The 24,403-nt window shown below is 43.4% G+C and overlaps 2 protein-coding genes across 2 annotated transcripts; one reads left to right on the top strand and one right to left on the bottom strand.

Moving 5' to 3' along the window:
- Window positions 1-404: 404 nt before the first annotated feature.
- yipf4 (Yip1 domain family, member 4) lies at window positions 405-8,633 on the bottom strand. The gene is made up of 6 exons (XM_056609321.1): window positions 8,389-8,633; window positions 7,606-7,765; window positions 6,967-7,138; window positions 5,140-5,217; window positions 4,735-4,848; window positions 405-1,911 (listed from the first exon to the last, which is right to left on the bottom strand). Exons 1-6 carry the CDS (start codon window positions 8,444-8,446, stop codon window positions 1,774-1,776), a joined length of 720 nt encoding a protein of 239 aa, XP_056465296.1. The 5' UTR covers window positions 8,447-8,633; the 3' UTR covers window positions 405-1,773.
- On the top strand, window positions 8,632-24,403 carry exo1 (exonuclease 1). Its single transcript, XM_056609320.1, has 14 exons — window positions 8,632-9,001; window positions 9,707-9,914; window positions 10,039-10,158; window positions 10,530-10,653; window positions 10,812-10,949; window positions 12,131-12,343; window positions 14,045-14,232; window positions 14,611-14,713; window positions 17,552-17,801; window positions 18,864-19,083; window positions 19,334-19,979; window positions 20,132-20,212; window positions 20,406-20,620; window positions 23,772-24,403. Exons 2-14 carry the CDS (start codon window positions 9,754-9,756, stop codon window positions 23,854-23,856), a joined length of 2,544 nt encoding a protein of 847 aa, XP_056465295.1. The 5' UTR covers window positions 8,632-9,001; window positions 9,707-9,753; the 3' UTR covers window positions 23,857-24,403.

Below are 24,403 nucleotides of genomic sequence, written 5' to 3'. Positions count from 1 at the left end.
TTAATGTATAAATGTATCATAATTTCTAAATAATTGAAAGCTGTTAAATACATACCAAAAATGACAAGCACGCTATAATAATCAATCTCGCGATAGCATCAACGACAAACATCGCTGTTGGCCTCTGAAAATGGGTAATGTTCATTTTCTTATGTTTATTTATTTTTCTCAAAATGTATAATAAAAAATTCTATAATATATTCTTAATGAATTCCAAATTGTTATTTTCGGGAAATCAAAAAGAAAAACAAAAATATTGCTAGTTTCGTTTAAATAGCAATTTAAAAACAATTACAATCTCCAACACCAAGTAAACCAATTATAACATTCAGTTGGACTTGATATCAAGAAAATCTCTTTCAAAAACTCAGTGACTCATTGTCACATTCTAAAAACCTCCCTGCTTAGCAGTGAGTGAAACACAAAAAATACATTTGAATTAGTAGTTGTCTTTAATTTGAAGTCTTCACATGTTCAGAGACAACACAGTTTACTAAGTAACTAACCCTTGTCTTATTCATAACCATTCTCAAAATAAGAGTTTTCTGTATTGCTAGATTACACTCCCAACACAATGTTGTTGTTTTTTTTACATTCTCTCAGGAAGTTAACCACCCAATGATGCTTGCATTGAAATGTGAACTTCATTTACCCTGTCATTTTTTTTTTCATTCTCTCAGTAAGTTCACCACTCAATGATAATGGCATTGAAATGTGAACTTCATCTACCCTGAAATATGGTATATAACATGTTGAATATTGTATACAATTATACGTTGGCCCATTTCACTATTCCTGGAATGAGGACATTTTTCTAGTGTGATCAAGGTTTCTACCTCTGGAGGAGGTAGAAAATAGGAGGGCTTGGGTGAGGGATGTCTTTTAATTGGGTATGTGAGACCATTTGAGAATGGAACCATGATAACCTTGTTATAATCAATAAACTTGTTGCATTTGTTTGTTTATTTTCTTTTTGTCTTTCCTGCACAGACACATTCCACACAAATCAAATTCCTAACAATTAAACTCAGGAGATTCAGGAGATTCAAAATAGAGAGAATGTCCTAATTTGGGGAATGAGGACATCAAAATATGTAACATTTGTGAAAGCAGTCTTCCAAAAGATGACGCAGCAGGGGGGGAAATAAGAAGACAATGTTTTAATTCACTGAAAGCGTTCCAGCTTTTTCCCTATCCCAGGTGATATTCAATAAGTTAAGAAAAATATATGTTGTAAAGAAAAAGTTAATAAATTGCCTTTTTTTTTAAGATCAACACCACTTCTTCCTTTAGCAGAACTCACTCATGCCATCTTTCACGATTTCAAAACGAACTTCGAGAATTTGGCACCACAATTTTAAATTGCTAAGAACAAACGCAAAATATATAATAAAATCGGAACAAAATAATCTAATTTTAGTGATACTAGCTTCCGGATGTCTGGATTACTATATTACAACAGGGTTTATTCAGAGGATGCCGAAGTGAACTGATGGCAGCTTTTTTCCGTTTAAACCTGTACATGGTTCTACTTCTTTGTTTTTTTATTTAACATAAGCCTAACAGACACAAGTATATACACCAATATCTAACTTCAACATCATATTTCCACCTTATAGGATTTTGACAGTTGTATAAAAAAAAAACCAGTTGTTTAAAAGAATATAAGTAACTCCATGCTTTGTAGTGTATTGTGGAACGAATCCTCCTGCCTAGCCTCATTGCATCCCAAGTCCCAATTCCACAAAAGGTCCACAGCAGCAGCTCGTCCAATCAGACGCCGGTATATAGTGACAGGAAGTAGATATACAGAAGGAAGATGGGGTATATAAGAAGGGGCTTCTTGGTCTTGAACTCATCTCCCACGAGTAGCGATGCAGCACTGTACGCAGCCCAGAACACACCGAAAAGCTGCAGGGGTAAAGACACAAAGGCATTTGTGTTATGACATAACTACATCACTCGAATAGCAAAAAAATAAAAAAGAAGCTGAAGTTTGTCAGGGACAATTTTTAAGCATAAAGCAATTACTCCACTGGCCCACACTCTTCATTAAGACTAACAGTACATAAAAACCAAGGAGGCAGCATAAAAAACTGTTATGCAACTATAGCCTGCTACGTTGTCAGAAAACCACTGCAATATCCAGGATCACACAACAGATGGCGCTGTCTCCATTGTTTTATTTAATTTCCATTTTACATTTATATTGACATATACATTTACTAACCAATGGATTTTTTAATGATGACTGTCTAACAAAATGAGGTATACACCCTATTGTTTAATGCCTAACAGTATAAGATATATACATCCTATTGCACTATTTGAGGGCGTGGGAACATTTGAGAAAAACCTGTGTGGCAAGGTGAGGAGCCAGAGGGACATACCTGCAACAAACCCAATGACTGCTCTCTCCCCTAGACCACTGCTGGTTCAACTATGTGCTCAGTACTACTTTTGCAAAATAACTCCTTGATTACATGGCTTTGCTAACTAATTATTACACAGGTTAATGTTTACAGCAATTGTTTTTGGGATATATATATATTAGGGATGTAACGGTATGAAAATTTAACCTCACGGTTATTGAGACCAAAATTATCCTGGTTTTCGGTATTATCGCGCTATATTTAAATACCCAAAATATGCCCACGCTTCAGACTTAGTCCTCTTAGAAGGTAGGGATGGGCAACGATCGTCGAATAGTCGGAGTCACGTAGAATTTTGAATAATGAATGGGACTATCGTTATTTATTACACGGCTCTTCTCAATGCTGTTGAACGCTCTGTTCACTTGCATGGCCCGTCACAACTTCCAGTGGTGAATAATATTTTGATAATTCACCGTTGCTAAGCATATAATGACCTCTGTCAAGGAAAGTCGATTTTTTTTTTCTATCGTATCACTCCGCAAGTGGTCCGGTAACTTATGGCACAGTTGGTGAAATAAACAGATTGGTTCCAGACAAATCATAAAAACCTCTCCCTGTGTCATTGTGTGTGCGTGTATCCGAGGTGCGTGCGTGGGGGGTTCTTGATTTGACAGATTTTCGAATAATATTCGAATACTTCCCAGCTAATATTGAATAGTATTTTTTGCCAGATATGCTCAACCGTATTAGAAGGCTGATGGATGTCTTGAGCGCTGCCGCCTCCTCCTTCCGCCATGATTCCAACTGTATCGAAACTTAAAGACATTATGTTGTACAGTGCGCCTGCGCGGCAACTTCAGGAGACTCGGATGAAGCGCTGGGAAGGATTTAAGCACACGGTTTCCACACCGCGGACGCGGTTATTCACCGAGATAATAGTTTTATTTGAAATGATAACGGTAATTTTTATCTACATTTTTATCGCGGTTTACCGTTACCTGTTACATCCCTTATGTATATATACGGTATATATATATATATATATATATATATATATATATATATATATATATATATCAGTGGAGGCTTCTCCATTGAGGAGAGGGAGGAAGATCCTCCCTAACATTGTTGAGAATAAAACATTTAGATTGCCCCGACTATTGTAATGAATTAATGTCCTTAAATATGACTACTTTATTGCCTTTGAATATAATGTTTGTTTCCCTGGGTAAAGGGACTTTAGCACCCCCTATCGCCTATTGACAATTACTTCAGGGAGGAACGTCCTCCCTCCGCCGCCGTTGACTCCCATTCATTTTCCCAAAATTACTGGCGGCCGGTGGATAACATGGGTTTCAATGGGAGAGAGGAGGAAAATCCTCCTCTGACTGGGTGGGACCTTAAGGGGTCTGATTCGCGCAAAAATCTATCCGTCTGCGCTATGAACCAATAAGCAGGATCCCTGGATGTTGAGCAGTGTTGCCAGATTGGTCCGATTTCCCACCGAATTGGGCTACTTTTAACCATGTTAGGCTGGAAAAATTATCATTGGGCGGGAAATCTGCCCAATCTGGCAACGCTGTCGATAACAAACCCGGTCTGCATTGCCGCGGTGCTCAGTCTGAGAGACGCAGAGCAAGTGAAATCTGCGATAGCGAGATCCTAAATGCACAATGGAAACATTGGAAACGGAGGACATTGTTAACGTCTTATTACAAAAACCATTCCATTCATTCAGAAAGAGGTAGACCACTTCCCAAAATCAAGGTCATCAGAAGTAATGGCAACGTCAGTGTTGTGAGTGCTACATGGTTTGCTAGGTACGCATGACTTACTGGTAGCATTACAAGCAATTGTAACTGAAAATAAACATAGCTAAATAACTTCAGTCAGTGAGGGCAAAAATAGGCCCAATAATAGGCCCAGATTTTTTTATTTACTTTTACAAATCAATAGTAGGCCTGATTTGACTAATATGCTTTGCATCCTTTCCTTCTCAAATTACAGTGATGCCACTGGTGGCTTTGTATACATTTTGTTCACATAACTCCCTCCCTGCTATTTTGTAGTTCACCAAAACACCCTGAAACAACTTGAGTTTCACATTCTTATGCCACCATACACCAACAGTGCAAGCAGGCCAATGGCAACCAAGCGCGCAGTCCTTCCTCCCTCACTTTAAAAACCACCAGCCGCCACTGATATATATATACATACATATGTAGAATAAATAGAGAATACATGGTGCTTACATATCTTACTGCCATTCTCGAAAAATATATAAATGCTCACTAAATGGAATATAGGCAAAAGGTTTTTGGAAAAATATGAAATTGACCTCCTGATGTCCTCTACTCACTTTTATAACCGTGGCGAACACATCAAAGCTTCCGATGACCAGGAGCAGTGGAGATATGACGATAAGCGGGAGAAGTGAGTAGCCAATCACACCCAGGACCTGGCCGTAGGACACCTGGCGATGACAGAACACACAATCTGAGGCTAGGTGGCAGCAGTAATAGTTGCCGGTTTGAAACTCAATGTCCACCGAATTCCAGTAGGAATAATCCCTACTTACTCTTTAATGACGTGTACAATTACTGTAAGTCGTTTCGTGCCTTAAAAAAAAAAGGGTAATTACTCTGTTTATTTTTTATATATGGAGCAATTGTAAAAAAAAAATCAAGGTCTCCTGTAATAAATGATGCCATGACACAGTAAGTAAATATATCACCATTACGTTTCTTGTGGCTATGGAACTTACCTCTCCGCCAAGAACGCGGGCCAGAATGAAGACGGTTAGGGAGCCAAATATCCAAATGGTGATTATCCAAGACACCACCTTGAGGAACACCAGAGAGTAAGGGTCATAGGAGCCGCACTGGTTTTCAGAACACAAAACCCAGGCTAGCTTACAGCGTATATTCACTTTAAGCAATATTTATATAAACTAGAGCATAGTATAGTTTGGTATCCCATTTGATCCGTTCAGGAGAGAAAACCCCAGAAAGAAGCGTTCCTCTCTGCACAGACAGATAGCCAGCGGCCATTAAAAAACGTTTAATCACACAAGAATGAAAGTTTTGTCCACGATTCGATTGTTCTGTAACACAATATCCGACTCGCTCTAAATTTGCCTTTTAACATAATAAATGTGCATTTATTAATGTGACTGAATGTATATTTGTTATCTTAAAGGGGACCTATTATGCTTTTCGACTTTTATGACCTATAAACGTTGTTATAATGATTGATAGTCATGTTTAACCATACAAAAAAAACGATGTCGATTTTCGGGAAACTCTTCCTCTCATCTGGGCGCTTTCTGCATTCTCCGTCAACACTCGGTTTCATCCTTCTCCGCCCCCTCGCCCCTAGCCTGGTCCTACCAGACTCTCGTACTTCATTTCATTTGTACAGAGAGTCTGGACCTAATCAATTGACAAACGTTAACTCACTTGAAGGCGGGTGTCTGTTGAAGTTTAAAATGATTGGCTCTGCCCAGTGCCACTCTGGATCTGCCATAAACAATCGCTAACGTTTGGTTGTGACGTATGTCATGCGCCGGGAATCACGCGCAGGTTGTACACAAACCAAACACCTTGCGCGTCTGCACGAAAATGTCCGTCAACGACAGCTGCAGGTTTTGTTCGTCGAATTTAATTTATCAGGGAAAAATTGCACATTGTAAATCAACTACCGACCTACAACAACAACTCAAACTGGCGTACGACTTTATCGTCATTGTTCTCAGACACGCCCTCTGTTCGCTGATTGGTGGCCGCTGTGGCGGAACCAGAAAACCAAATTACATACAGCAGGTCCAGACCTAGTACTGCAGGGAAATTCAAATTGAGCGGAAGTACTTAGGCGGGCGGAGCCAGGCTACCTCGCCCCCCTCCTGCCAACCCAACTCCGTTGTGATTGGTTACCTTCCTTGCAGCGCACGCGCGGGCAGATTTGACCAGGCATATGGGGGTGCGGCAGGAGTGCCTCTACGTAGATGATTTCCCGGAAATGTGAACAAGTGAATCGCAAACGTTGTCCCGAGTGTTTAGCGCTCTGCGCAGCCACCCCAGACTGTCAGCAAGGAATACGTCGAAATGCATTTACGTCATTATTTGACACTTTAGTATGGTTAAACATGACTATCAATCATTATAACAACGTTTATAGGTCATTAAAGTCATAAAAGCCTAATAGGGCCCCTTTAAAGGTTGGAAATGGAATTATCTTTTTTGGCGATTTTTGCAAAATTACTTGAAATCCTTATCATAACCCACTTACAGCCACTGAGTTAGAAGTACTGACATGAAAATTAAACAAGTCAATCATCTGTGGAATGGGCAGGGCTCGAAAAACTTCAGCCAATGATATCCAGAAACACCGGGAGGTATTGGACAGTAAGTACGTCAATCAAACGGTCGTACTGCACTCCATGTACTTGGAATGGGTGGAGTCAGAGTCAGCGTTGAAGGACAGGGGGTAGGACCATTCGAGTTGTGTATTTTCAAAATCTGCTGGCGTTTCGCAAATCCCATACCCACCAAACCTTTAATGAATGTAAAGGCAAGAGCAATGCGTGGCTCACCCTGAACTGTCCATAGATGGAGATCATGGAGAAGAGCAGCACCACGGCCAGAGGGCCCCAGAAGTCCGGGTTGTCCCTCACCACCTGCCGATTGAAACCCAAGGAGGGCATGGGCATCAGTACGCAGCGGACCTTGTAGAAGATGTCCTTCAGGTCGATGTCCAGCTCCTCCCTGGTTCGAAGGAAGACACATGTCTGAAGTTTAGTGAGAATTAAAAAATAAAATGTACTTTGTTCAACCCATACAGGAATTGCTCGTATCCCAGCAGAAAGTACAGTACAATAATAAGAAGTAACAATGTTTAAATGGAACATTTTTTCTTCTTTATCTCATGTAACATGTCTTTGAGACAATAGAAAATAAAGCGCAATAGAAATAAAATGTATTATTATTGTTATTAAAAATATACAGAAAATATGTGTACATCCACAATAAGAGTAGCAGAAATTAATGCAAACATCAACCGTTGAAGAAGGCATTATAAGCTGTTTATGAATCTTTTGCCTTCATATATCGCTTGGAGGAATAGCAATGATCAGAATTGGATGTCAAATCCGTGTTTGGATATCGATGATGGAGGGTACGGCTGAAAATTTGTGTTTGTTCTGTGGGCTTGAACTGTGTGTTTTATGACTCACAGGAGAGGCTTGGTGTCTTCGCTCTCCTCCTCCTCAATCTCCAGAAGCCACCCATAGCCACGTTGTCTCAGGAACGTGGTGGCGTAGGGATCCTTCCCAGCATCGCTGCCTAGGTTCAGCTTGACATCTGGGGCGTCGATGGTGCCGCTGAGTTCTAGGGCTGATGGGAATGGCATGAACGATTCATAACGTTTGCATGGGATTAACATTTTGGCCAATAACACTGAAACACTAAGATGACACACAGTTATCGCCAGACATAAAATGCCATCAGCAAAAACGTTTGTAAAAGGTATCAAAACATATCCAACTACTTTCTTTAAAACCACAGCCTAATCCTAACCCTGTTTGTTAATTAAAAGTAAAAACACATTATAAACACGTCGATAAAAAATACGTTATACAGTTTTATGGTCAGGTAAATTTCGCATAATTCTTTCTGATTTTGATATTACTAAACGTTATTTTTACTGTAAAAAATAAAAAGAAGAGAATTTTCATCAACCAAGCCAACGCTTATACGTAGGATATAGTCGTTTTTTTTCCTCACTCATCTTCAGAATGAGGATCTAGTTTTTTTATTATCTTGCAGACTGACCTAAATTAATCCCTTGACGCTGTGCATTCATGGTGCGATGAAAACCAAAACAACTCAAAATCCCCATATCTTTGAATACGCCGACAACGATAACAGCAATAGGAATAACCATGATCATAATAACAACAACAACAACAACCATGTAGCTGATGTATGAGGCCTGCTAGCCAGAGCTGTGAAGTTACCTTCAGCTTCTGTGGACGAGACGAACGTGAAGTCTCCATTGGTGGGAGAGAACTGCATGGTTGACGCCTAAAGTCCTACAAAAATAACATTTAAATGAGCGGCTGTCTATGATTCAATAGAACAGTGCGGCGGTAAGACTGTCAAGGGCTCTGATTTTCTAGCTGAAAGTTAAAACTAGTCCATTTTGTTTTTGTCTGAGCTGTGTTGTAGGAAGCAGGAAGTGAGAATCGGTAAAAAGGAGACACGTCAAATCCTAACACGACACACTGGGAGAGGCCGCGTCATCTAGCGGAAGGAGAGGGGAGCTGCAGAAATTATGAACATAACACAAACAAAGCGTAGGACACGGTATATGCATTCAGAAAATGACGGTAGACATTTACAGACATTATAAGAAAGGTGGGCCATTAACGAAACGTTGTCACATACACATTACCCCATGTTCGACAAAGTCCTGCCTCTTCATTCTTCCAATTGGCTAGTGAGAATAATCCTGGACCAATAGGCACCGCTGACGACATTGTTGCGTTTTTGCCGCTAAAAATGAACATATATGTGCATAGTCTGACGGTGGGATAAGTTTAATGCAGCAAATATAACATTAAAACACAGGTAAGTGTCGTTTTACATAGACTAAATCTGTAGCAATGCTTTATTTATGTAGAGACTGCATTGTTTCGTTATATCTGACACGAACAAGCTGCAAATAACTGCAAGCAGTTGGAACTGTGTCGGGCGTTTTCCATCAGTCACATTGCAATGATACTTGACAAATACAACAGAATAGCCGTTTAAGTGAATTCATCGACTTACTCAACTGTTCTGACCAATAACTTTTTCGCATCCACTTCGTTCATGGGCAATCGTGCTGTTGGGTGTAGTTGTTTTCTTTTGCGAGTTTAAAAGCTGTTGGTCGTCCGTCGTCGATGCTTTTTAAACGTTGACGGTTCTCGTCTTTTCTGAAAGCTAGTGACGGTGGGTCAAACTAGCATAACATGAATGCCATTAAAATGACCAAGAATTTGCACTTCTGTTCGATAGCATGGTAAACAGACTTGTGAGATAGACAACATACCAGTAAAAGTTACCAGACAAGAAACGCAAATAATCGTGTCCAAGTCTAATCTAAAGATGTGGCAGAAGGTCCACTAAAGTGGTTAAAACCCGTTTATATACTCAAGCAACCCACTGAAGTCGCAATAAGACCCGTTACTGCGTTACTGTGTCAGCAAGGGATCCCATTGAAAGCAGTGAGGTGTTTTCATGTGTATGTGCTTTATTTTCCCTGCGTAATGTTGACTATCCCTCTCCCCTCAGAGATCCAAACTAACTTCCAGACCAGAGTTAGAGACCCAGCCGTCGATATGGGAATCCAGGGTCTACTCCAGTTCCTCAAAGATGCTTCGGAGCCCGTCCATGTGAAGAAGTACAGAGGGCAGACGGTGGCCGTGGACACCTACTGCTGGCTGCACAAAGGGGCTTTCTCCTGTGCTGAAAAGCTGGCCAAAGGAGAACCAACAGATCAGTATGTTTACCTTTTTTTTTATTACTTAAGGTATGTTCACCTGTTATTATAATTCAGGGGTTTCCTTTGGATTCCTATCTGCCTTTGATTATTCATCAATGGAGTGATATTTTCACATCCCCAGGTACGTCACATACTGTATGAAATTTGTGGACATGCTCCTGTCATTTGGCGTGAGACCAATTCTGGTGTTCGACGGATGCAACCTACCGTCAAAGAGAGAGGTGGAGAAGTCTCGTAGAGAGTAAGTTCTTTAACTAATCGTCTTTTTATGTGGGAATCATCAGAAATTCAATAGACTTAAAATGGAAAAAACAAAAAAAATAAGTATTGCTTTGTCTTTAATTTACAATAATGATGCCTATTTAAGACTGGTTTCTGTTTGGATACTGAAATGCAGGTTATGGTCATTATGAGCAGTTAGGGGTTAGACAGAGATTACAGAGACTTGTAGGGGTTGGATAGTGAATACAGAGATGAGTCATTAAGAAGCAGGTAGACTTTAGACGGTGTATACCGAAATGGGTTGGACTGTGAATAGTGACAAGCTGGTGTTAGACAGTGAATAAAGAGACAGGTCGGGGTTAGACAGTGATTCTATTGTTGTTTGTCCAGGCGCAGACAAGCTAACCTCCAGAAGGGAAAGCAGCTGCTACGTGAGGGGAAGCTCTCCGAAGCAAGGGACTGCTTCACAAAGTCTGTCAATGTTACGCCCTCCATGGCCCATGATGTCATCAAGGTCAGCACAAGGCCACCATGTAACTGTTGTACCAATGATCAGAACGAATGCAAATGTCAACATTATGGACATGTGCGGTAAACATTATTGACCGTATTATGCTCTGTAACATTATGACATCCAGGCTTAATGTCTCTTGTTGTCTTTGTATCCCCTAGGCTGCCAGGGCTAGGGGGGTGGACTGTGTGGTGGCTCCCTACGAGGCGGACGCCCAGCTGGCCTTCCTCAGCAAGGTGGGCCTGGCCCAGGCCATCATCACAGAGGACTCTGACCTGCTGGCCTTCGGTTGCAAAAAGGTCTGCTTCAATCCCCTGTCATAGCTCTCATCTCCTCTCCACTCTCCCTGTCGCTCCCTCCCTCTCTCCGACCTCCCTCTCCCCCGCCAGTCTTTCACCGAGTTTGGGCATCGACTCATGCTGAGGTGAATGTTAGTTGCACTAGGTTGATGTGCATGGTGCTGCTGTGCGAGGGTAAAGAGAGTCTGTGATCAGTGATTCAAGTCGTCCTCGGGTGCATTTATTCCAACAATGACGACAACTTCACAAAATATCAAATTGCGTTGTTTTCCGCAATTTGTAGCCACCCCACCCTCTGGGTTTCATAATACTGTTGCTTTGCTTTGGCATCTTCTAATTTGTAGGCTTCCTACTATTAATAAGCCACTTGTGTTTCTTTCTCTCTATCATACATTTGTTATGCTTCTATAGTAAAACAATAATTTGACAATATTTCTCAAATCACAATATTACTATCAAGGTTGGTGCATTAGGCACCAACCATTGTAGCACTTATGATATGCGTTTTTTAATTAAATAAATCCTGTTTTGGGCATCCAACATATGAGTATTTGTGGAGTTAGTAATCCAGTTGTTGTGCTGCGCTACTGTTGGATGCCTTTAGGGAGAAACACTGCCCTCCTTCCTCACCCCTCCCTTCAACCTCCCCTTTCCCCCTTTCTCCTCCTCTCTAGGGACCACGTTAGCATGGTTGTCATGTTCAGGATCTCCCCGGTTAGACTCATAATACCAGGATGTTGAGTGGTTTAGATGATAAGTTTAAAGTTTATGTTGTCCTTCATTACTTTATAAAAGTAAAACTATTTCCTATTGGCGGTGTGGTATAGTGTGGGAAATGATGGGGTAAAAATACATTCCCCTGAATTGCTTTCCATAAAAGCTTCTGACTTCCCCTTCCTATTCATTTGCACACTTTTGGTTGATTGGTTTTCATTGAACTGAAACAAGGAATGAAAGCCAAGAGATGTCTTTCTGCTCACAATTTCCAACTAAAGAGCATGTTACTGTGTTTTTCTATTCACCATGTCCAACCAAAGTGTATGTTACTCTGTGTTTCTATTCGCCATGTCCAGTCAAGAGCATGTTACTCTGTGTTTCTATTCACCATGTCGAAGAGCATGTAACTTCTTCAGGTTCTGTTGACGATTTCTAACTAAAGAGCCTGTAACTGTGCTTATCAGGTTTTGTTGAAGATGGACAAGGAGGGCAACGGGCTGGAGATTGACCAGGCCCACTTGGGTCGCTGTCGCTCCCTGGGGGGCGTGTTCACGGAGGAGAAGTTCCGCTACATGTGCATCCTGTCTGGCTGTGACTACCTGGCCTCGCTCTACGGCATCGGCCTGGGAAAGGCCTGCAAGCTGCTCAAGATGGCCAACAACCCTGACATACTCGCGGTGAGAACTAGGATGTTTTTCCAGCGTGAGGTGTGTGTGTGTGTGTGTGTGTGTGTGTGTGTGTGTGTGTGTGTGAAGGTTACTGTATTGATTTGCCATGTGCACATCAATATAGTTAAATAAAGAGGTTGATATGTGTGTTCACGATGCGTGTGTTGGACTTTATACTAGTAACTATATACTTATAACTAGGGCCCGACCGATATTGATTTTTGAGTGCCGATGCCGATTATTTTCAGAGAAAAAATTAAAAAAAAAAAAAAAAGAAGCATATAAAACGTAGTTTTTGATACCTTAAATATACTTTAAACACTTTTGACGAATATGTGAATTGAATGCAGAACCTTTGAGTGTTTTAGAATACATTTACAGTCAAAAATGAGTAATGTAAAATGTAAACAAATAACTAACTCCCAATGTGCTGCGCTCGTGAGCAGTGACTAACACGTGCGTGCTGAGCAGTATGGTCTCACCGTTAGAGTCTACAGTATAACAAATTAACATGGCCTGGGACCTAAAGAAAAACAGGCACAACATGCTCAAACAACGCGTCTTGTGTACATTGGTGAGGTGAGCGCGCAGCTGCCTGAGCGAGCGTGCTTTCATGTTGTACGGTAAAATTCAATCTCCTCTTTTTTACTCCAGCTAAAGTTGTTAGTTAGCAAGGCGAGTAGGAGCGCAATCTGCAGGATACTAAGCGCAATAACATTTAAAAAAAATAATAAAATAAAAATAAATCGATTGTAATCGGCGTCTTTTTGGCCGATGCCGATTATTTTCAAAAAAGGCTATAATCGGCCGATTAAATCGGCAGGCCGATGAATCGGTCGGGCCCTACTTATAACCATCAATATAATGTTAACAATGTATTGTCAATTACTGTTACTATTGATTAACCATATACTAATCACATGCTAAAGCGGAATACAATGTGTGCCTTATGTGCTGTTAATAAAGGCTGTTGAAAGTTAATGCACGCATTTGGTCACAGCTGTGCAACATGCAACCAATCGGTGTGAAAACAGTGCTCTTTGGCCGTGACAACATCCTCTTTAGTTTGCAGCTGGCTCGCGGAGTTCATACACTGCAACTATAATAGGCTTTACCATTCAAAAACCGACTTTTTCATGAGCGCTAAATACTCTTAGCTATTTACTATAAATCAACTACATGCATATTGATTGAACAAGTGCTTATTACTGAACCATAAAGAGGTCTGGAGAGTAACTGAATGCAGAAGCTCTGCCTCCAAAATATGATGACATTCCCTGCTGGATCAGATTCCCGAATAAAGCCAATTTTCTCCATTAAAATCATTCCAATTCCACTGCAGATGGCCATTAAAAAAGCTGATGGGGAAACATGATACATGCTCTAAAATAATGGAAAGAAAGGATTACTTAAACCTACTCATTGAACAAAGTTAGGGTTAGTTAGGGGGGGGTGGTTGGGTTATGTTGCGCAGAGGTTGCCAAAAATGCAAACATGTTATATGCAATCTAACAACTGCATATAGACTTATGGCATGTAAAAGAGTGACAGTATTGCGAAGTGAATAAAAAAATAAAAATAATAATAATAATAATCTTTCTCTGCGGACCGGTACCAAATGACCCACGGAACGGTACCGGTCCGCGGACCGGGGGTTGGGGACCGCTGCTATATAGGATCCAGGGCATGAACCCGGTTCTGTTCCCCCAGGTGATCCGGAAGATGGGCCAGTACCTGAAGATGAGCGTGGCCGTACCCGAGGAGTACCTGCAGGGCTTCACCAAGGCTGACAACACCTTCCTCTACCAGCTGGTGTTCGACCCGCTCCAACGCAAGGTGGTGCCTCTCAACCCCTACCCAGAGCACCTGGACCCCAGCACCCTCAGCTACGCTGGCCTGTATCCTTCTGTCTGACTGTCTGCCCTATTATGCAAAGTAACAGTGTCATGAAAGGCGGTCACTCACACAACATTCTCTACACTATAATATAAAGTATGTTAATTCACTATAGGGTAATTAAAATAAGAGGTGTGGAAATAAAAACATACCAATACATTGCATTGAAAAGAACAGAATATCTAGATCCAAATTGTTACGAAATACGATGGTGCGTTCCTGAAGTGTGCAGTGACATGGACCACCTGTAGGTGGTGCTGTAACGGCAGCGACTCAATAACACAGAATGTGAATCTGAGAGTTGTGAGGCAAATGAATTAATGCCTAATATTAATAAATTAATTTTTGGGGTAGCGTTGCACTTGACATTGTGAACCCAGGAACAAAGGGGACGAGAAAGGGTACCAGATGGCACTGGGGAACCTGGACATCCACACCATGGAGAAGATTGACAACTTCAACCCGGACAAAGTCACTCTGCCGGTAGGGTACCCAGAACCCATCCTTCTGAGCATTAAAGATGAGCTATAATTACGCAATCAACTAAACCAGGGGTGTCAAACTCATTTTGATTCAGGGGCCACATACAGCCCATCTGATCTCAATTGGGCCGGACCTGTAAAATAATGGCAAAATAACCTATGTCGACTCCAAATCTTTAGCTTTGTTTTTCAGTACTATGCTTTATCATTCAGCCTACATTTGTAGCCTACACAATCACGGATCACAAGGATCTATATTAGCACGATACATTTATTCATCGATAGGCCAATGGAATTGAAATAAAATGCATTTCACATTCATTAACAACTGGTTTATTTTTATAGAGTTGAGTGAATACATTTTTACATCTGAACACCTGAACCAACTCACCACACTAAACAAACATAAGAAACAATTTTTTTTTTACATTTTCCTCATGTCATTATTAATGATCCTTTTGATCGTCTTTTGTAGGAACTGCTTTACCATCTCAAGAGGTCTCATTTTTCTATGAAGGAAAGCTATCATACTGCCCTGAAAATGTAAATGTGCACATATAAATAATATAAACAAACCGAAAAGTTATAGCAGTGCATGAGCAATGAGATTAGGCTACATCAGATCATACTGTTTTGTAGGCTACTGAAGCTGAGAATGATATGCTGCACAATATTCATTGTCTTTTAACATGAAACCTGAGTTAACTTATTTTCAAAGATCTGTATTCATCAGAGTGCAAACATTTCTGAAAGAGCATCACAAGAATTAAGCCCAGGCCTACTTGCTGATTAACTTTTTCTCACTGCAGTCTATTTGCTGCTGCTGGCTCCTGAAACTCGGCATCTTTTAGCCGTTACGAGTGCATCAATATCAGTTGTCAAATCCTGAGTAGCAGCACATTTCACAATGTCATTCAAGTGTGTGTTTGTTAACCTTGAGCGGTGCTTTGTTTTATTTAGGTTCATTACAGAGAACGCCTGTTCACAAAGATAGGTAGTCCCAAACATGGATAAAACCTTTGCAGCCAGGGATGTTAATTTGGGGTACCCTGGCAAGAGATATTGGTCAAATGTGCCCAAGCCCACCGACGCAAATTTCTCCATCATATTGGTATCACCGCAAGTCAATTATCTCGAGTTGGATGTCAGCTGGCATGTCAGAAGGCTTGACTAAATGGCGAGCGAAAAAACGGCAAATGACTTCTCTAGTTCAATGAAGACCTGAAACCTCTGCTCGAACTCATGCAGCAATCCTGTTATCTTGTCTTTGTATTGATCCATATCAGCATTACGTCCGGTCGCACGCACAGCTGTTAGACATGGGAAATGGGCGGTGTCACGGCTAGATAGCTGCGTCTCCCAGAGTGACAGTTTTAACTTGAATGCGCGTATGCTGTCGTTATACTGAGTTAAGATACTGTTAAGATTATTTAGGTGCTGTGTAATATCCAACATAAAGGCAAGATCCTGCACACACTGTGGACATTTAAGCTTCTTCACTGGGCTACCCTTTTTCCCTTTTCACTGTCCAATTTCCTCTTGTAGCTTAAAGAAACGCTTGAGCACGGCACCTCGGCTTAACCACCGTACTTCAGTGTGGTATGGTAGGCCAGCCTGAATGTCATTATCTCTGAGAAAAGTGTCAAACTGACAGTGATTCAGACCTCGCGCTCTGATTAAATTTACAGTTTTCACAATCACACTCTTTACATGATCCATTTTTAGTGTTTTGCAACACAACCCTTCCTGACGCAAAATACAGTGAAATGCCCAAAAATCTTGTCCCCCATTTGCGGACTGTTCTTTCTCTCGGAATTTTGTCGCAACGCCTGCCTTTCTCCTGACCATTGATGGTGCGCCATCTGTAGCCAGGCTGACAGCACAAGACCAGTCCACTCTGACCTTGTCCAGCGCTCCAACGAGAGAGCTGAATATGTCATTTGCTGTTGTAGTGTCCTTCATAGGCACCAACTCAAGGAACTCCACTGTGATTGTCAAAGTCTCATCAACACCCCGAATAAATATGGCCAGTTGAGCAATATCTGTTACATCAGTGCTTTCATCAATTGCAACCGAAAAAGCAATAAATGACTCGATTTTGCCATTCATTTGGCTGCCCAAGTCTCCTGAGAGCTCTGTTACCCTATCTGCGACAGTTTTCCTCGACAGACTAATGTAGGCGAAGGCAGATTGCTTTTCAGGGAACACGACTTCTGCAGCCTTCATCATGCATATTTTCATGAACTCACCATCAGAAAATGGCTTGGATACTTGCACTATCTCGTGAGCAATCAGGCATTCACTGCTGCATCACTGACCTCGCGGCTGAAAGTAAAAGTAGACTGCTGTTTTTTTCAGACCAGCTAACAATGTGTCTATCTCCTCTTTTCTTAGTTGTCCTTTCAAATGGTGATATTTTTCTTCATGATGAGTCTCATTGTGGCGCCGAATATTATATTCTTTGAGCACTGAAACTTGCTGATTACATACCAAGCACACTGCTTTTGTATTCACCTCTGTGAATAAATAATTCTCAGTCCATTTATCCTGGAAAACTCTGCACTCTGTCGTTGAAGACTGATCCCTTCTGTGAACATCTCATAAACGTTGTTGATTTAAACACCCGACTACCGCTAAGGAAAAACGTTTATTTCGCTAACTTTGTGTCCGGTTCACTACAGTTCCTTCACACAGAAGTATTACTTTTTCGTATTACTGCTTCTTAAATTGTGATAGTTTGCTCTGACTGTCCTCAGCCTGACCTGTCTGTCCCCTCAGATCCAACCTCCTGCTACATGACTAGTAATAAACAGTACCTGCCAACCCCTCCCGCACACAGACGGTGAAACCTCGGAGCCGTTGCTGGAAGGACACAGTCGCTCCGCCCCGGCGTGGCGGCACTTCTGCTAGCATCTGGAGCCGGGGATACTCCGCTGGATGCACCGCCAACAACGCCAGCCTGGTGAAGAAGGAGGAGGAGGAGGAGGAGCGACCAACACCCCCTTCCACCAGGGGGCAGGAGAGGGTGGTGGGGCTACAGGGGCTGCGCCTGCCCAGCAAGCAGCCGGGGGTGAAGAGACCCAGAGAGGGTGAGTCCTCCCTCCGCCTGCCCCCTCTGGGTTGTTGTAGCGCCTCTTTCGTAGCGGTGAGACACTCTGGTTCTGTATGGAGGCATGTTGTAGTCATGACGACTTTAATGTGGACCAAACATTACTGTTTACTACCTGAAAGTTATTTAAGCAGCGCGATTCTATCCAAAGTGATTTGTGTTGGATGCGGATGCATATCATTTAGGTAGTTCTATTTAAAGGATGCCCCATTGCCACCATGAAGTAAATGTTTGTTTGTTAATAATAACCACATTTAATAATATAGATAATAATGGAATGCCGGTGAAGGGAAAAACGGTCTGTCTAGTTACTGGATCAGATAAAATGAGACGGAGAGGTAATAAAGTCTATCGGCACGAGGACCTTGGATTTATTAAGTAAAGTGGCAACGGTTATACAGAGTCATAAAGCGTGAGAAATCGAATATGTCTAAGTCCCTAATCAGCGCTGATGGTTCGTCCAGAGCTTCGCCTCCGTGGAAGGTCTGCTTCAGAAGAAGGTCAAGAGTCTCTGTGTGATACAGTTTTATGCTGTATCTTCCTCTTGGTGAGGTGTGTGCGTTTGAGACGTATGTGGTTCTGTGTGTCTTTGCGTGACCTTGGCTCTCAGGCCCTAGTGTATCTTCTCGTGTTCTTCCTGATGGGGGAGCGCCTCAAAGAGTCTCCTGTTTGTGGCCCTCCCGTTCTGAGGATGAAACAGTGCATTGTCTGAGTGTTTACCATTTGCCTGGCGGAGAAATGGGGCCTTAGCTCTGGCCTCGACCTGACTATGTTATCATGTGTGTGTTATGTGTTTAAAAGTTGAATGTGACTGCCATGTGTTGTGCTCATCAGGCGTTAAGAGTTGACTATTGTAAGGTGACTGCCATGTGATGTGCTGATCAGGCTGGGGTAGGAGTTAGCTATATTTATAATGTACATGTGATGTGCTCAGCAGGTTATTTTGCCCAACACCGGGAGGAATGCCCTGCTCGCCTCGTATGACCCACTATGAACACCGTCTCATTACTAATCACTAAACACCCACCTCCCCGTCTCCCAGACTCCAGCCTGTCCGACCAGGACGTGCTGCAGCTATACACAGGCTCCTCTGGTCTGAAGAGGGCCCGTTCTGAGGAGCAGGAACAGGAGGAAAAGCCCTCCCTTCCCAGGCCACCAGGGGGCAGTAGCAGCGGGGCGCCCCGGCCTCGCAACCGCTTCGCCACCCTGTTGCAGAGGAGGAACCAGGGAGAGGAGGCGGACGGCCAGGCCACGCGCAGCAGGTAGGGACCAGGGAGGGGAGGGGACGGGACGGCTAGGCCACGCGCAGCAGAGCCTGGTGTGTTTAGGTCATTGTTTTGTGTCCCATGACAGGCAGTAATAATTTCCTCCAAAACAAAACTTTCACATGATTCATATTTCCGATAAACCTGTAAATAGCGCTGCATCCGTTTTGTGTGTGTGTGTTTTCACACCTCAGCCCTGTGGTTGATACCTGCTGATCACATGACCCCTCCCTTCCCCTTCTGTCAGGTTCTTCAGCGCATCCTGCGAGGCCCCTGCTTTGAGCACCAGAGACGGTGTAAACGATGATGCAGCGTCTCCCTCGGGCGCACGGGAAGAGAACGCCCTTAGCCGCGCCGAAGAGGATGGGGAAAGTGACGGCCCCGAAGCACCCTCCATAGAGACCCCCAGCCCTACCTCCTCCCCCAGCCCTACTGCTACCTCCTCCACCCCTACCGCGACCTCCAGCTCCCCTATCACCGCCACCTCTCCGAGACCTGCCAGCCAGCGCCTCGGGGTGTTCCGCTGGTCGGGCCTCTCCCAGCACCCCCCCACCAGCACCACCGCCGCCGCCGCCGCCCACTCCACCTCCTCCTCAATCAAACCATCAGCCGCCCCCGGCCCCGTGGTGTCGGGCATCGCTGCGCTCCAGCGGTACCAGCGGCAAACGGAGAGTGTCTCCTGGGGCTCGAGACCCCCGGCAGCCGAGTCCCCCGTCCCCCAGGGGGTCGACCTAGTGGACGACTCCCCGCCGGCCTCCCCGCCCTCCCAGGACAGCGCCTACTGCTCCCAGTCGCCGCCCTGTGACCTCACTTCCTGTGAGGCGGAGGGAGTGGCTGACGCGACCGGTTCGGCGGCCTCCTGCCTCTTGTCGCCATGCCACAAAGACGACGTTGTGAGTTAACAAGCGGTCACCATGTTCCACGCCTGGCCTTTAAAAGGAGGCCCTCCATTCAAGGCCGGGCCCTATACGATAGCAATATGAGCATCAGAGAACAATTGTTAAAAGTGGGGTCGCGCTGTCTGATGGGATTGTCTCTCTTGCAGGAAGCGGGCTTAAAGGGTTCAGACCGAGGACCCCCACGCGTTCCAAAGGACCCCAAGAGACCCCTGGTGGTTCGATCACTGGTAGGCTGCATCACCCCACCCTGCCCCAGTCATACCATATTCCTCCCACAGAGGATGTTGAGGTCCCCCGATGACTGCATCGCTCTGTCATGCTGCAATTGATTTAAATATGGATCCCAATTTATTATTTTTCTGTCTTCCCCTCCATCCCATGGTTCCCTCTCTTCCCTCCCTCTCTCATCACTCAATCCAGGTTGCCGGGCTGGCTCGCTCCAGGCCCAGTAACCAGGGGGCGGAGCCTCCAGCTAAGCTCCGCCCAGTGGCCCCAGCCCGGGCAAGCGGCCTGAGGAGGAGGCCTTCAGGCTCCCAGGGGCCCCTCGGCAAGAAGCCCTTGACCAACAACGAGAACAACTGCCCCGGGACGCAGGCCACCATTAGCAGCCTCTGGAAGAACTTTGGTTTTAAAAGGTAGAGACATTCCCTTTCACACACACACACACACACACACACACACACGTGCGCAATCCTACATCTTAATTAATTAATTCTGCGGTGGTGACATCAGCACACTGGCGTCTTATCTGAACCTGTCAAACTGAATTTGTGGCGTGGGTTTCTGACAGTGTGTGTGTGCTCTGGAAATGTTATTTAGAGATCCTTAGAGATGATGTTCACCCAGGCATGAAAATCACTCACCTTTCGGCGAAATTCGCCGTTTTGAAACCAAAATAGGTGACCTCCGTGAATCGTGTAGATTCGATGAAAAAATATTTATGGGGGGGGGGGGGGGGGGTAGGTTCAGAGGCCGGCCAGTTTATAGTCCTCCGTAAAGTGCTGTACTTATGCTGCGTTCGAGTATTCTCTGCGAACCGACTCGGATCTCGGATCTGACGCCACGCCCACACTTCAAGCGTTTTATTATTTCGCTCGGTCGTTGGAGGAAAACATGGACCCGGAAAGCTGTTGTCGCGGTAGCATTGGCAGAGGACCAGGCGCTCCAATAAGTAGGCTATAGGCCATAGTCAAGTCAAGTCAATTTATATAGCACATTTAAAACAACAGTAGTTGACCAAAGTGCTGCACACGAATACAATATATTTGTGTACATAGGCAGAGATACGGACGCAGTAAGGTATTGCAGTAATACGAGTGATTGAAATTACCATTTTAACTAGGGCTGCAACAACGAATCGATAAAATCGAAAAAAATCGATTACTAAATGTCGTTGTGTCGCGCGATTAATAAGTTACTCATAGGCGCAGCACTGTTTACAGCCAGCCGCCGACGCGACTTTCCGTCTCGTAAACGGTCGTTGCCATTTGAAACGGTCGATGCCATTTCCGAACATTTCCGATTGCGTCCGCTCTCCGATCTTGAATTGATTAGCCGCGTTGCCCAATCAGCGTTGAGCTTGACCCGACGTCACTGGCAGAGAGTAGTAGTGAGCTTGGACAGAAGCATACGGCCGACATCTTTCTTTATTCTGTGTGGAAATAGTAACATAGTTACGCCATTAAATGCTTTTATGGAAACATTTTTAACGAGAAATGTGCATTTTACTTTCATAATGTTCGCTCGGTGAATGTGAAGGATGTGTGGTTTGATAGTTATGACGAAGAGGGAACGCTCCGTTCACTTGCATGGACAGAGTCTCTGGTTACTAAGCAATCTCAACGTCTTGGCGGACTATATATCTGCTGATCAACACTACGAATGCTGGAAACACACCAGACACACCATGTGAAGTTATTTAACTCGATTATTGTTATTTATATCCGAGCATATCAGTCTTTATCATGGGTGTCTTTACGGGGACAGTTGCTGTTGGCATCTTACATTCAAAGGCCAACTGTGAATAATGTACTTAAGGTAATCATCCTTAAATTTTATTGATGAATAGCTGACAGATGTAAGTTTATTTTATTCAAATATCATCCCTTAAATTCAAATGGTTGCTAAGCAAAAGAGCCATTATAGCAAAAAGTGTTGCAACTGTCCCAGGTCTCCTCTATTCAATCAATCATTATGTATGACTGGCATAGATAGTTTCATAATTACTCACGGCAACTGAGCGGAAAAAAACATTCCACCCTGTGCTGTTTTTAACTGACTCCAAGAGCGGACGCAATCGGACATGGTCGGAAATGGCATCGACCGTTTCACGAAGCATTCGGAATTCAAGATCGGAGAGCGGACGCAATCGGAAATGTTCGGAAATGGCATCGACCGTTTCAAATGGCAACGACCGTTTACGAGACGGAAAGTCGCGCCGCCGACAGGTTGGTTCACGGTTCATGCACGCCCACAGCGAGCTTCAGTGTGAGCGACCACAGCTTGTATTTGTCATATCTTAAAACTGGACTGTAGGCCTACATAAAAGTGTTGTACCTTCACTGTCTTTAGGTTAAAAAAAACTCCTTCAACTCAGTATCCGTCTAGTGGTCCAACCGAAAATTCTGTCAGCTGCTGCTGCTGCAGACGTTGTGCAGACGGGCTCGGTGTCGGCACCGCGTGCATCAACAGTCATTCAAAGCAGCGGTAGTAATCACACAACCGGACGGTGTAGAAAGTCCCGTCAGTTAAAAATGGTAATGCAGTTTTTAAATCCATGTTAAAATCGGCAGGATATAGAGATAGTTAGCTTATAAAAAACAACTAACCAATGGTCACAAACAGTGTCAAATGTGATGTGTTCAGGTCGGCTCAGAAATACGATTGATGCGTTCAAATGCAGCAGAAAAAAAAAAATTGAGATTGTGGTGAAGACTTGTTTTCCCAGTAATATAAAATAGATAGTAAAGATATAATTAATTATGACCTGTTTAATGTCCTATCTTGAACTATCATCATCTTATCAGCAATTAAAGCAATATTACAAGTTCTATTTCAAGGAGTCTCGAAAATGGTATCAATAGGTTTGACCGGTTAACCATGGACATCCCTTATATACATATAAAAGTATATCATACATTGTATGTTTCTTTTTTGTGTTATCCCAGTTATGTTTTTTTTATCTTTTTATTATTTAATATTACTTTTAATAGTTCCGGGACTTTGGAGCAATAACCTGGTGTTTTTACATTTCAGTCTGCACTGTGAATTTGAAGTAATAATTCAGTTTTTGAATAAAGATGCGGCAATTCCAATTTTATTTTTATTTTTTTCTATCCGATTCATCGATTAATCGATTATTAAAATAATCGTTAGTTGCATGGATACCCCGGACCCCCCTAGAGGGATAATATCCTTCTCACCTTTTTCACCCCTGACCCGTTTTCATGCCTGTCACCACAGTAAGTTTATTTCTTTCACAGTAAGAAATAAACTTACTGTGGTGAACATCATCTCTAAGGATCTGTGCTCTGGAAATAACATTTGGGTTTTCCTCTCTAGTGCCGATCATAAGTTCACCCTTGTTGGTTGGATTTCCCCATCGTTCCCCCCGCCCCCTCTCCCCTCTTTTCCACCGTGGTCGTAATCCCGTCGCCAATAGCTTTCAGCGGCATCACTTCCTTTGGCATCACTGCCTGTCTGACTAAAACCCCAATGTCCCGTGGTGCGTCTCGAGTGGAGGTCTTGAAGAGAACCCCTAAGAGCCCCCCGTTTGTCTGCTTGCAGAGAGCACCAGAAGCTGAGCCCCAGCCCCAGAGGACCTCCCATGTCCCCCGTGAAGGACAACCTCCCTGGCGCCGCCGGGCTCTAGGCGGAAAACCAGCACTCCGTGACGAGCAGCCCTTCAGATTTTTTATCTACCCACACCGCGGTGCGGAGTATCTCGCGATGTGCGTGTAGATTATCCACATACCGTGTATGTACATGAACTTCAGGCAGCGCACTGCTGCTGAATGCTATGCTTTTTTTTTTTTTTTCTAATAAAAGCTAACTGTTTAGAAAAAGGTGTTGTTTTTTTAATGCCTTCTGGGTCTTGGAGGAGGCGTAAGGCTTTAGGCAGCATTGCAGCGGCACAGTTCAAAGCAAAGAGGTAGCGAGGGTTTCACAACCAAAATTCATCTTTCACATATGTCACTCAACGCGCAAGCCGAAGAATGCATCCTATTCATTATCAAGACAAATTCTTTTCAGCTAGTTTGAACTGTTTTGTCTTACACAGGACATTTGCCAGGGTCGTTTCGTTAAGTCTGAGGTGGAAAAGAAATCAGAAATGAGCACCTTGTAACAAATCTTGGTTAATCCTTAATCCATTATCGTGCAGGGATGCCAAACCTCTTTCGGGTTACTTTACCTACATT

Source organism: Gadus chalcogrammus, chromosome 15 (genome assembly GCF_026213295.1).
Source record: "Gadus chalcogrammus isolate NIFS_2021 chromosome 15, NIFS_Gcha_1.0, whole genome shotgun sequence".
Classification (NCBI taxonomy): domain Eukaryota; kingdom Metazoa; phylum Chordata; class Actinopteri; order Gadiformes; family Gadidae; genus Gadus; species Gadus chalcogrammus.
The sequence above is the reverse complement of the archived record's forward strand: the minus strand, read 5'-3'. Positions and strand labels throughout refer to the sequence as shown.